Source organism: Chionomys nivalis, chromosome 19 (assembly GCF_950005125.1).
Source record: "Chionomys nivalis chromosome 19, mChiNiv1.1, whole genome shotgun sequence".
Lineage (NCBI taxonomy): Eukaryota > Metazoa > Chordata > Mammalia > Rodentia > Cricetidae > Chionomys > Chionomys nivalis.
The window spans coordinates 60,363,627-60,377,475 of record NC_080104.1 but is presented as its reverse complement, the minus strand read 5'-3'; the positions used below and the strand labels follow the sequence as shown (position 1 = coordinate 60,377,475).

General features: G+C 50.2%; 1 protein-coding gene across 3 annotated transcripts in view; it reads right to left on the bottom strand.

Annotated features, from left to right (window-relative positions):
- Positions 1-2,646: 2,646 nt before the first annotated feature.
- Ilrun (inflammation and lipid regulator with UBA-like and NBR1-like domains) overlaps positions 2,647-13,849 on the bottom strand; it is a 70,153-nt gene continuing 58,950 nt past the window's right edge. For all 3 annotated transcript variants that reach the window (XM_057794532.1, XM_057794534.1, XM_057794535.1), the window contains one exon: positions 2,647-5,446. In XM_057794532.1, the coding sequence (XP_057650515.1) occupies positions 5,411-5,446 (36 nt within the window). In that variant the 3' untranslated portion in view covers positions 2,647-5,410. The remainder of the gene's footprint in view (positions 5,447-13,849) is intronic.

Genomic DNA, 13,849 nt, shown 5'->3' with positions numbered 1-13,849 from the left:
GGGGAGCATCCCTGGACTGTTATGACCTCAGCTGGTCCCACGGTTCAGAGCTCTCTGATTTCCCCTTCATAGATGGATATGAATATGCAGGTTCATAGCCATCTATGGCAGTGTTTCTCAACCTGTGGGACACAACCATTTCAGTGGTCACATATCAGATACTGACAGTACTATTTTTGTTGTTATTGGTTTGTTTCTCAGGACAGGGTTTCTCTGTATAGCCCTGGCTGTCCTAGAACTCGCTCTGTAGACCAGGCTGGCCTCGAACTCACAGATTCAACTACCTCTGCCTCCTGAGTGCTGGAATTAAAGAAAGGTGTGTACCACTACCACCTGGATGTTTGTTTTTAAGATAGGGTTTCTCTGTGTAGCCTTGGCTATCCTGGAATTCGCTCTTTAGACCAAGCTGGCCTCAAACTGAGAGATTCACTGGCCTCTGACTACTCCTGAATGCTAGGACTAAAGGCATGCACCAGCACCACCCAGCTTTGTTGCTACTGTTAAGAATTGTAATGTGGCGGTGGTGGCGCACGCCTTTAATCCCAGCACTCGGGAGGCAGAGGCAGGCGGATCTCTGTGAGTTCGAGACCAGCCTGGTCTACAAGAGCTAGTTCCAGGACAGGCTCCAAAACCACAGAGAAACCCTGTCTTGAAAAAGCAAAAAAAAAAAAAAAAAAAAAAAAAAAAAAGAATTGTAATGTGGGCTGGAGAGATGGCTAAATAGTTACGAGCACTTACTGCTCTTCCAGGGGACTTGAGTTCAATTCCTGTTTCTTGAACAGTCTTGTCTGCCCCCTTCCCTCTTAGGGACCTAGGGCTGTCGAGAGCCTTTAGTAGTGCTTGCTCTTTTACTCGCCCAACTGGTCAAGGCTGGACTCCAGGTGATCTCTGGGAAATGGTTGGGTCACAGAGGCCAGGTGAGGGATGGGCCTTCTCAGGAACAGAGCGGGAGCCCAAGAACAACAGGAACTGGGCAGGGAGGTGGCACAATTGCTTGTTTTGTCAGGAGGGCTGGGTCCCCGACCATTGTAGCTGCCCCCCATCTCCCAGACTCAGCTGAGAGCCCCCTCCCTGTCACCTAGCCCGCGTGGGAATGTCTCAAGCCAGGAGCTACCACTGAACTTAACTCCTCTCTCCCAGGGCCCAGTGACTTCTTGACAGGTTACAGCCCCAAAGATAAACAGATTCTGCCAAGCAAATAACTGTTCAGGAGCAGGGGTGCTGGGGATGATGACCCAGGTGACAGGGTGGGGTCCCTCCCCTGCAGAGAGCAAATAGCTGTAGGCACCTGGGAGGAAGCAGCGTCCTCACCTGTCACGGGTGAGGACACTTGTGGGGGTCCCGGGACAATATATGAGGTGCTTCCTGGGAAGTCTCGCATCAGCTCTTGGCACAGGGGATCAGCTCCTTGTGAGGCCCTATCTCCCCCCAAATCTGTGTTTAGAGGTTCCCTGGGCTGCCAGGGAACACAGCCAGGCAGTTCTCTCCCCCAGCCAGGATTATGAGCATCACTTGAACACACAACTCTGCGTCTCCAAGTTGTCTCTTCAGTTAGTGAAAATGCCATAGACACCTGGGAGGTCTCAACCTGCCCCATCCAGAGCTGTGAGACACAGGAGGCCCTTTTCCCTCTGAGTGTGCTCTCTACAACCAACCCAGGTAGCGATGGTAAGAACTTTCTTGAGACAGGGTCTCATGAAGTTAAGAATGATCTAGAACTTTTGATCCTCCTGCCTCCACTCCCCACGTACTAGGGATTATTCCCAGCCAGATTCCAGCTCTGAACTCTGAAGTTAAGACTTGGCAGCATTACATCTGCTCTCTACTGGCCACTGAAACCTTTCTGATTGCCTTGGTGCTCTTGAAAGTCTTTGAGTCCCAAGGTCACGAAGCTGGCTCCTTGCTCATTTGCCAACTGCCTGCGGGGTGTTTGTTCCTAGCTCTCAGGTTTGGAAACCTGTGCAGTAGTGAGCAGTGAGGAACACCCAGGAAAGATACCCAGCCACCATGGGAACCAAGTAAGAGGCATGCATCCTCCAAATCCAGGAAGCCAGGAGCTCAGGTGGAATTGGGAAGCGCTCTTGTCCCTGGCTTTTCTTTTTTCCCAAGTGGATGAAGGCCAAGGTGCTGTCTCTAGCATTGCCCTCCGGCTGTGCACGGCTGTGCCTGCTGGCTGACCAACCCAAGGGTGCTCTGATGGCACACAGAGCATTTGGAATCTACCGTTTTAAGGCTGACTTCTTGTTAATCACTCTTACCTAGTGATTGTCCCTGGGCTGTGGCACTATTTTTGGGAGGTTGTGGAACCCTTAGGAACAGGGGCCAAGCTAGCTGAAACATCTCATTAGGCCCGCGCCTTTGAAAGGAACAGGTCTGGCCGTCTGTTTCTGGGTCGGCCAGCACCTGCCATCCTACCACCCACCAGAGACTGAGCATCCTTGCTCAGACCTCAAGCCCCCAAAGTCATCACAGTGAGTCTTCCTTCCCGTATGGGGCATGGGCACAGCTATCCTGCAGTAACTAATACAGGTCAGGGTTTGCTTCCGTCTGCAAGTGTGCACTAGAGCTACTGTGGGGGACACAGGACAACAGGAGCTGAGGGCGCAATAAAACTCACATGCACACACGAGAAAGGTTTTTTTTTTGTGTTAATTTAATCATACAAATATTCATTTACATGGAAAGGAAAACCTCATCTTCGTCTCCTACTAGGCACCACAAGGCCCCACCAGACACCCACCACTGTCCAGGTGGGAGGGGCAGCAGGCTGCTCCCACATTCACCCAAAGAACAAGGGATAACAGGGAAAGGCTGGGGACAGCACATTAGTCTGCATTTGTGAGCCCTGGCAACCCTCTCATACTTTCCTGCTGGGAGCTCAGGCTAAATTTGGGGGTCTTTACACTCATGTCTACTTCCCACCTTGGTCACCAGCTGTGTTGGTGAAAAGTGTCTGGGTTACAGTTACAGCCAGTCTGTACAGGAGGAGAGGAAGCTGTTTTAGTAGAAAAATACCCCAAATTCAATTGTCCCCATGGCAAAAAGAAAACAGGCATGCACACGTGCACACACACCTACACATACACACCTCACTCCACACAGAGATTCTTCCCAAGCCCGCGCTCCACCCCTCATTTCCTCACTGGGCTCAAGCCCTTTACCACCTGGAACCTGGTGTCTGCCTCACCTCGTGGGTGCCAGACCAGGGATCCTGCCAAAAGGTGGCCTAGTGCACATGAAGACTCTAAGGGGTTGCAGAAGAGTGAAACCCGGGAAGCCATGGGTCAAGGATTGCACCTGCTCTGGCCTTCTGAATGAGCTAACTCTCGTGGATACACAGACAGGACTTAGTTGTGGAAAGGAAGCCAGGGTACCTGAGCCATTACATTTTCCAGGTGAAGTTGCTACAAGCGGGAAGGGGCACAAGAAGGGAAGGACAGTCAGTGGCAGTGGCCCACAATGTCCTTGCTGGAACACTGAGAAAGGAAGGTACCTAGTAGGGGACAGATGGGGAAGCCAGTGAGGCAGGGCTGAAGCCTCTCATGATTCCAAGAGGGCAGCTGGAGACGCGCTGCTCCAAGGCCAGGAAGCAGAAAGAATGGCTGGCATGCGTGTGCTTTAGGGTGGCAGTGTCCTTAGGAGACCGGGCCTAACAGGCCCTCAGACAAAAGCCCCTGGGATTTGTGGCTTGGGCACCTGTTAGGGGCTGCCTTTGGCTCAAGGGTCCAAGTGTGCAGAGGAAATAGGGTCCCCGAGAAGCCCCAGTTTACTGGAGACCCAGCTGCATTGCCCTTCTCCATGGCCTTCTCCACCTGCCCAGGGACTTCTTCAATGAAATAAAGCTTACTGTTGGCTGCTTTTTTTGGGACATGAAAAGGTGAGGGGGGATTTTCGTACAAGCTTTTTTCTTTCACAATCAAGTGTTTAAAATCAATAGTCTCAGAAGAGAATGAGGAGCAACAAACACCACACACTTGGAACTCAAACATCCAGACAGAGACAGACAGACCTGCACCCACACCCAGGCTAAAGAACCTCACACCCTGGTCTCCCTGCTCTGCTCACAACCCTGGAGCACATGGGGGCTGGAGGCAGGCAGGGGACCTGCAGCCACACCAAATCCACATCCCCGGCTCTCGCATCACTAACTTAGGGAAGGAGGAGTTAAGAAGAGGGACTTTGCATATTCTTGTATCTTTGGCAGTCAGCTGTTCTAGCCTGGTTTAAGATTCCCATGGAGGCATCCATATTTCAACCTGCTTGGAGTTCATGGGACATTAGTGGGCACTGCACCTGCCCAGGGAGCAAATGCCTGTACTCCGGCTGGGCTGCAACTTGCCACCCCAAACTAAGCAACCTCCGCCTGACTGTGGCCTCTCAGGCAGTGGTCAGCAGTGGGGCTCCCAGCTGGGGCAGTATCATCATTCTGTCGTAGCTCGGACTCCACTAATAGGTCATGAGAACGTCACAAGGACATGTGGGGGGACAAGGGAGGGGAGCTGTGTGATAAGAGAAGCAGGGCACAGTTCACACTTGATGAGTTACAACCCTGTGTGCATGAAGCACAAGCACACACCCAGAGAGAGTGAGGGAAGATGGGCCACGGCATGAAGGGCCACACTCCCTCTGCCAAGAGAAACGCGGAGGAAGCAGTCCCAGCTGACGCAAGTGTGCAAAGGGACACCTGCCAGACTGTCCTCCAGGCTTCTGCTGACCACACAGGAAGTCTGGATTCAGAGAGTGCTGCTGCCTAGATGCCCCATGGCCGACAGATACAAATGTCCAGGGTGTAAATCAACAGGAGACTGAAAAGAGAGGGAAGGTGATATCTCATCGGCAGATGCCACTAAGAACAATCGAGGTCAGACTGTGCAGCCAGGTGGGGGCGGGCACAGCACGAGCCCAGCAACGCTGACTGGCAGAGTCCCTAGACATGCCACGCCAGCCTCACCACACTGTGAACGGCTTCCAGAGCAAGCCGTCCCCCAATTAAAAGAAACACCAGGAAGCGGGGAAGACTAACATGTGCTCAGAACTACAACCTCTCTGTAGGCAAAATAATTTTTGTTTAAAAAGATGGCTTATTTTCCCCCAATTTTAAATTTCTTCCCCTTCCCAAATGACCTAACAACTCATTAGACTGACGTCATCACCCAAACCCAAGGTGGCTGCGAGGGATTTCTTCTTGGTTGCCAACACCACTCCTGCAGTTCTGCACTCACACATGCATATTGAGCTCACTCAAAACTAGTCTTTCTTCCTCTCCTTCCGTGATTGGGGGGGTGGGTGGGGGTCTGAGCCAGGGGTCCGTGCGATGTGCTTGCTCTGCAATCCAGAGGAACCCCTCACCCTCTCCCCCCAAAGTCAGACCTTCTGTCTTTTGTTAACTTTTCTTCTTGCTGAGACCCGTTTAAGACTGGCCGAAGGGGTAAGGCCCGTGGAGCCCCTGGAAGAGAGTGAAGACAGTCAGTGATGAAGACACCAGTACCGCCTCATCAGCAAACCCAGCCCCACTCACAGAGCTGTGAGGGTCACTGCCCTGGCCACACAGCACCTCAGCAGACCAAGGATCAGGATGAGCCCAGCTCTAAAGTTTTCCACTGAATCCCAGCAGCCTCAGAGAGGAGAGGTGGGAGAGACCTGCTCCTGTGACAGGAAGTTCAGCTGATGCCCACTTTCTTCCAGCCAGGCTGCAAAACTTCCGTATGTCCTTACAACAGGTTCTGAAACCTCTCCACTGCAAGATGATGCAGTGGATGATGACGATGTGGCCAAGCCCGAGGACCCGAGTTCAATGCCTGGACTCCCCACGGTCCCACAAGCTGTCCTCCGACTCTGACACGTGAGCACGCTGTGGCACACACAAAACGAATACAATAAAAACAAGTTCAGCAACTGCTGTTTCCCAGCACCTGCCCCACACTGACCACAGCAGCTGCTAGGAGGTGGAGCTCAGAACTGAGCACCAGTGAGCTGTCCCTCCTACCATGTTTCAAATGCACAAGTTGCTTGCTTTCCTTGTCCTTTGTTTTGCTTAAGACAGGGTCTACTACGTAGCCCAGTATGGACTTGTTCTTCAGATTGATTTATAAGGGTATGTACCTCCATGAGCTTATGCACACCACACGCAAGCAGGAGCCGTTGAAGGACAGAAGCAGGCGCTGGGTCCCTTGGAACTCAAGTTACATGTGAGTGCTCGCAAGCAAAGTGTTCTCCTTGCTGAGCCACCTGGCCAGCCCTTGGACTGGAATCCCGATCCCTTCCCTCAGCCTCCCAAATGCTGGAATTATAGGCCCCATCCCCAAGGCACTTTCTGTGTTCTTTGGATAAGTGGTAAAGACTTCCATCTCACCTTCCCTATGTTAAGAACAAAACTCTACTGGGCAGTGGTGGCACACAGCTTTAATCCCAGCACTCAGGAGGCAGAGGCAAGCTAATCTCTGAGCTCAAGACCAGTCCGGTTTACAGAGAGAGTTCCAGAACAGCCAGTGCTACAGAGAAACCTTGTCTTGAAGAAATAGCAACCCTTCCCACAAAAGAAAGAGGAGGAAGAGCAAACTCCACAGTAAGTCAGCACCAGAACCAGCACAGAACTGACATGTCTCCCCTTTCCCTGGGTGGACTCGCTCAAAGCAAAGGTCTGAACTCCACCGCGGGCTAGCAGCAACAGATCTCCATGGAGAACACTAGAGACCAGGCCATCCCATGAGTGGTCAGAGGGAGCTAACCGGTGCTTGGTATCCATCCAAAGTACCCTAATCTAAATATGAGCCACAGTGGGAAGAAACATGGGCAAAGAGCTTTCAAAGGTCAGAGTGCTTTAAACAATTAGGGCCATTCTTTAACAGAATTGTGGCTACAGTGGAGCCAGGATGACGATTTTTTTATGTCCCAGGGTGGTGCCTGGCCTTCAGGGGTGGTGAACTGGTAACTTGAACAAGGACAGGTACTGCTCAGGACCCCTGGAATCTCAGATCCCCATAAGTCAGACCCTTCTAAAGCTGGTTCTGTTGATCAGTTTGAGGGGACACAGTGCGGGACCATCCTTCAGTCTGTCAACGTTGTGGAGGCTGGGGGTGGGGGGACTAGTGGAAGACACACAACCCTCCAGTCACCAGTGGTGCTAGATGCGAAGCCCTGGGAGAGAGGGCTGGGTCTGTTCCCCACTCTGCATGCGCATGTGACCCCAGAGGGCACTCCCCCCCACACTCTTCCATTTTCCAGGTTCTGGGAGCTGACACAGTGTCGGGCTAAGAACCTGAAAACCAGTATCCCAAGAAAAATACCATCTGAGGCCAGAGCTACTAAGAATGGAAACATGAAGTAATGATTTTTTTCTCCCATTGGAAAGTACTGAATAACAGAAGTGTGGTATGTCTCTACCTGTTTGACAAGATCACTCTGTGTGTGAGCGTGCACACGTGCACACACACACAACCAAAAGAGAAGATGGGGAGGAAGGGAAGGCAGACATTGGGCATCAACTTTCACAGGTGCTGCAGCAGCACCGGACAGACACGTGAATCTCTAGTACATGAAGAGGAGTTGTTTGGTGTTTAGAAAGACTGCAGGCCCTTGCTTGCACCAGTCACGTCTCCAGTAGGCAAATGAAGGCTGCAACTACTACTTTGGCAGCCACCACTGCAGCCCCTGGTAGCTCTGCCAAACACGAGCTCTCAGACTCCATCTCATGGGCTTCGATGGGGGGCTCCCCTGCACCAGCAAGAACACAGAGCTGAAGGCAAGCAGCTTTGACTCAGCACTTCCCAGCAGCAGCTACTCGCCCAGCACGACCCACGACCCAGGGAGGTAGCTAGACTGGGAACCAACACAAACACTCACAGGGGAAGGAAGAGCAGGCAGTGCTTGTTTCTGATGAAGAACCTCCCCAGCCCTCTCCAGTGTGTGCAGCCTTCCCAGGCCCGAGGCTTATTTAGGAATATGTAATAAGGGAATGTGACTTTCAGACAGCTGCCCCCCCCCTTAATAGAAAAGGTGAGATTTATGCACTGGGCAGGGACAGGGATAAAGAAGTGCATTCTCGGAACTCCACCTGTTGTGGGACCCTCAAGACCACCCAGCGTGACTCTAACTGGCTTAATTTATGGTTATCCTTGGCTCTCTAACAACTGAGGTTCTATGTCTTCTGGAAAGAAAAAGCCATGAAATTCTCCTTCCAACAAATAGTAGTGTACCAAAGAGCTGCTATTAACTGGTGCAGAGAGGGGCTTGAGGAACAAGGTCTTTTCCCTCCCGAGGGTCCCCCCCCCCCCCCCAGACAGGATTTCTCTGTAGCTTTGGAGCCTGTCCTGGAACTAGCTCTTGTAGAACAGGCTGGCCTCAAACTCAGAGATTTGCCTGTCTCTGCCTCCCAAGTGTGGTGGAATTAAAGGCATGAGCTACCACTGCCTGGCTCCTCCTGAGTTTTAACTACCATTACTTGGGAGGGAGGGAGGGAGGGAAGGAGGGAGGGAGGGAGGGAGGGAGGGAGGGAGGGAGGGAGGGAGGGAGGGAGGGACCAGCTGTTTCAAAACCATGTTGTGACAGAGACTCCCTGCATGCAGGGTTGTATGTGTCATGAGCAGACCACAGACCACAGGCAACACTACACCAGTGGCAGAGGAAAGTCTGCCAAAGGTTCCAAGAACAGTGTGTTAAACGGTCTGTGGCAGGAGGCCAAATGGGAAGTGCTTTTCCTACCAGAGGCACGGGGAAGAGACATTCCGGATGCAAAGCTCATCACATCTCTGAACAGGTTCTGGTGGCCACTGCCAAGCCCAGCCCAGCAGAGGTCTGCAGCACGGCCCACTGCTGGCGTCTAGTGACACACCTGCATCTCACCAATCTATCTGGACTGGGATGGATCATGGTGTCTCCACCTTTCCAGCACCAGGGCTCGGCACACCACTGCACCCAGTTTTTATGTGGGTGCTTGGGACATCGGGTTAGTTTCACAAGTTCCTGAAGTGTGCATTTTACCCACTGAGCTGCCTCCTGAGCTCCAGCTTTTGCTTGTAGGAAGAGGAGAAGCCAGACTCTTCCTGACCTGTAGAAGTGACAGATCAAGGGACGATGCAACAGAAGATGGTACCGGAGAGTTCAGAACTCAACTCTGACCCAAACAAAAATGAATCCAGTGAGGTATGGAAAGCCACCTGTCCAACCAAGGCTGCCAGGACACCAACCCAGTAATGAACTTTCTCATTGAATTTAGATCTACGCCTGCCACGAAGGAACACTTAGGCCTGCAGTAGCTGAGTGGACTCTTCCCAACCTCAGTCTTCCAAGGCTTTGGAAAGCAGCTGCCAAGGTTGTGGGCAGCCCATGCACACATTAGCCAGAGAGCAGGGGGTGAGGTGCTCTAGTCGGCCTGCACGGAACACAACCAGTCACGCGGAGAGAAGGGATGATTCTGCACCACTCCAGGTGAATGAACAAAGTGACTGCGTCAGGTCCTGGCTGGTCTGTCCATAATGCAACGTTAACTACTGTAAACCACGAACAGTATTTCTAAAATACTTTATTGTGTATAAACAAGTTCACTCCAACTCATCTTTCTTTTCCAAGAACAATGTGAGATCTAGCACGTGGCTGCTGAGGTGCAGCATGGTGGTAGCATGACCCTCAAGTGCTGACCAGGGTCAAGCCCTAGGAATATTTGAGGAAAAGATCTAGTATTTCCGAGCAAGTCGGCAAAGCAAACCCAACATCAACTATCTCTGACATAGTCTTCATGGCCCTGTGGAGCACCAAGAGTTACTGCTTGCCTGTGAGTGTCTTCTGTGAGGGGCACCTGAAAACACAGGAATCCTGAAACATGGTAGGAGAAAAAAAAAAAAACCAAAAAGATAAAACAAAAATCACTCTTGGCCAAAAGGGGTGTATACTCAGTATCTGAATGTGAAATGCTTCTCTTGAGAAATGTTATGGAGTCCTGCAACCAGACTTTGGAATATCTCTATGTACATGATGAACTGGCTGAGGGATGGAACCCAGACTGACCACCATTTATTTATATCTTATGTGTGGCTTACTCTTGAAGGTAATTTTATGCAGTGTTTGACAATTTTTATACGAAACAACGATTCCTGACATAGAACTTCCCACGTGAGGAATCCTGTTGGTATTCAGAAGTTTCCCGTTTTGCATTTCTTTCTTATTTATTTATTTATTTATTTATTTATTTATTTATTTATTTATTTTTTGGTTTTTCGAGACAGGGTTTCTCTGTAGTTTTTGGTGCCTGTCCTGGAACTAGCTCTTGTAGACCAGGCTGGCCTCGAACTCACAGAGATCCGCCTGCCTCTGCCTCCCAAGTGCTGGGATTAAAGGCGTGCGCCACCACCGCCCGGCTTCGTTTTGCCTTTCTGTACTAATAATCACTGGTAGTCACCAGGAAAGCCACACTAATTGTGCGGCAAATACACTAGAACGAACTTTGCTTCTTTTTGTCTCTCCTCTCAGTCCCTTTTCACAGCAACCATTACCGCGCTCTGCCCACGGAGCCCATGCCACCAATCCTTTACATCCTGCACTAACAATGAACAAGGGGACAGCTGTGCTGGGGACTCAGCTCTTGTCTTTTATCTGAGGGAATGGTCAAGAGGAGGCCAAAATTCCTTTCAAGAAGACATGGACATGTCACCAAGACCTTTTGGGCTCAGTCCTTCCCCCCATATAAAAACTTGCTTAGACAAACCACCACAACACGGAGACTTTCATACACCTGTCTTTATTTTGCTTTAGTTGTGATTTGGCATAAAAAATAAATAAATAAACAAATAAATAGTCCTGACAGGCTGGGCAATGGTAGCTTGCACCTTTAATCCCAGCACCGCTCAGGAGACAGAGGCAGGTGGCCTGGTCTACAGAGTGAGTTCCAGGACACCCAGAGCAGCACAGAGAAACCCTGCGTGGGAGGATAGGGGGAAACCCACACAGGATCATTAGCTGCACGCAAGAAACCCCCCACCCCCATGCACCAATGGCAGCACATAACACTACAAGCCCTCCTCTTTGATTTGCCTTCCCAGTGCTCCTTGTGTGTGGTTTCCAGGTACTGAATGCAAACACAGAAGAGTACAAGTTTCACAGGAAGTTTTGCCCTGATCCCAGACTGCACAAAGTGTGAAGGAAGGGCTGGCCATCCAGGACCAGAGAATGTCTGGCATGATGGAATCCAAGACTGTCACGAATGAGAAATGGAATTACATGTTGGGGTAATGAGGACAACCAGCAGGGTCAAAATACTCGAGTCATGCTTACGGGGCTTGCTGTTGGCATGGCAGGGCTACTTCAAGCAGGTGGGAACTTCTAAAGGTGCCCCCAAGTTCAAAGATGTATCTACATGCTAGCCAAGGGTAAGTGCGGGAAGTGTCCTCCTGATCCTGTCAAACTGCTTAAAAGGTTAACTCAGTTATGAGAGTGTTCTCTGTCTTTTAAAAGCCTTGTAAAACTACTTTTTATTCTTATCTCTATAACAATTTTCCCAATTGGTCTTAACTAACTTTTGTTGCTGCTAAGGAACCTGTCTGTCCACCTACCCATTCAACCTTTCCATGTCCACACCAGCCTATACGACCTATCACCCACATAGTTTTGCTCTCTCTCCTCCACCCCTGCACCCTTCCCCTGCTCACCCACACATCCCTCCTCTCTCCTCTGCCCATCCCAGTTCCCACAACAGCTGCTGCCTTCAACCTTCCCCTGATCTAGTTAACTAAGTTGCCACAAGGAGTCAAACTCAAAAGCACCATTTGAGGGCCAGGGTTAGTTAGGCTCAGCAGGTAGATGGCTTGTGTAGCCTATATAGAGCAGCCTTAAGCGAGAAACCCTGTTCCCTGCTGCCATCAACAAACCAAACCACTAAGGGAAGTTCTATAAGCAGATGGAGGGTTCTGGCTGAGTTTGACTCCCCCTCAGTAAAGACTCTGGAATGCTTTTGGGATTTATGGTCATGACCTCGGCTAACTGTAAGTATGCTAAAATCCAGGTGAGATGCCAGGGAACCAAGCTCTCTCTGGCATCTCCTAGAGTAAGAGAGAAGGAAACCAATCAGGAGAGGCGTTCACCCAAGGGTCTGACCATGTAGACATCATAAGCTGAAGCTCTAACACCACCTAGACTCTGCCTGCTTCCTCTAGGATTCCACTCAGGTTCCTCTGTCTGTCAACTACTGCCCCTCAAGCCATCCTAACTGAGAGAAGAAAGTTGATTCTCTTCTTGTCCCAGTCAGCCGTGCTGGTTAAATCTTACTGTTCCCAAGCAGCACTGGGGAGTCGCTTCACTGTGCTGTGTCTTTTCACAATTAAAGTGACCCTCCTTTGACAGATCTCAAGATCTCCTTTGAAAATTCCCCTCACCCTTTTAAAGCACAACTCACTCAGCAGAGCTGGGTGGCTTGGCCAGAGTCCTCTGAGCTTTCTTGTATGTAGTTTTCCTTGGCCAGAGTCCTCTGAGCTTTCCTGTATGTAGTTTTCCTTGAGTTCATTTCAGAGTCACTACTTATCAAGACACCACTTTCTTTCTTTTTGGTTTTTTTGAGGCAGGGTTTTTCTTTGTGTAGCCCTGATTGTCCTCGAAGTCACAGAGCTCCGCCTGCCTCAGTCTCCCAAGGGCTGTGAACCGGAGGGTTTTCTCTTCTCCAATGCTCAATGGGCAAAGGTCTTACCTGATCAAGCTGGATGACCAATTCAATTTGCAAGTCGCCCTTTTACATGAGCCATGCATGCACACCCACATTTGTACACAAATAAACAAATGTTCAACAACAACAAAAAAAAAACTTGAAAGGTAGAGAAGTTGGAGAGATGGCTTAGCAGTTAAAAACGTTTGCTGTTCTTCCAGAGGACCAGTGTTCAGGTCCCGGCATTCTTATCAGGTAGCTCACAACTGCCTATAACTCAAGTTTCAGAGAATCTAACACCCTCTTCTGTGTGGGCACCTGCACATGCATGCCATATACATACACACACACACACATCAAAAATAAATTAATTCTGAAAAAATTATTGTAACACATTAAAATAAAATTTTTTGGAAGAGAAAAGCTAACAAACACAAAACCAATCTCCCCAAATCCCATTTTCTCTTCTCTGGCTCACATCCCTTCCCATGGCAAGACACACCTGTGCCCAGCCAACATCTTTGGAGACAGGGATTAGCAGCGGCTGAACACAGAGGAGATTCATGACCAAGCAACATCACTATGATTTGTGTAAAGCAGACAGCGAATGTAACTGGACTTAAGTAACACATCACAAGCAGAAAGCCTGAGTTCTGTGGGCCCCTGAGAAGGAGCCACTGCTTCCACCTGGGCACCAGAATTCGTTCTCACACTTTGTACAGCCAGTGGAGTCCAGGCAGAGCAGACTGTGCTACAGAGGACCAGAGCTGAAAACTCAGCTCCTCACCCGTGAGTCACACTTGTGTTCTTAGAGACCCACCAGAAATTAAAATGCTGAATGCAGAGAAGAGAGTTGTAACAACCAACATGAAATGACTGACGTTTCTGCTACAGGTCTGCCTAGCCTTGGCAGTCTGGAACAATGCGTAGAGCCCAAAAACACACACAAAGGAGCTGGGCACCGCTGCCACTGGAGGGACAAAGGAGTGTTCCTGGACATACTTCTCAGCCTCAGTCAATCAGCAATGCTACATAACAAAAGGCCTATGCTGTTTGCTTAAATTATTTTAACACGCACACATAGCCCGTGCCAATGCAAACACTGGCAGAGCTGAGGCCTTTACTGGCTCTTCTGAGTTTTCAGGAGACAGAGCCATTGTAACAGCATCAGACCCAGAATCTCCTGTCAAACGCTTTCTGGTACAGAACGTGCTGGGCTGACAG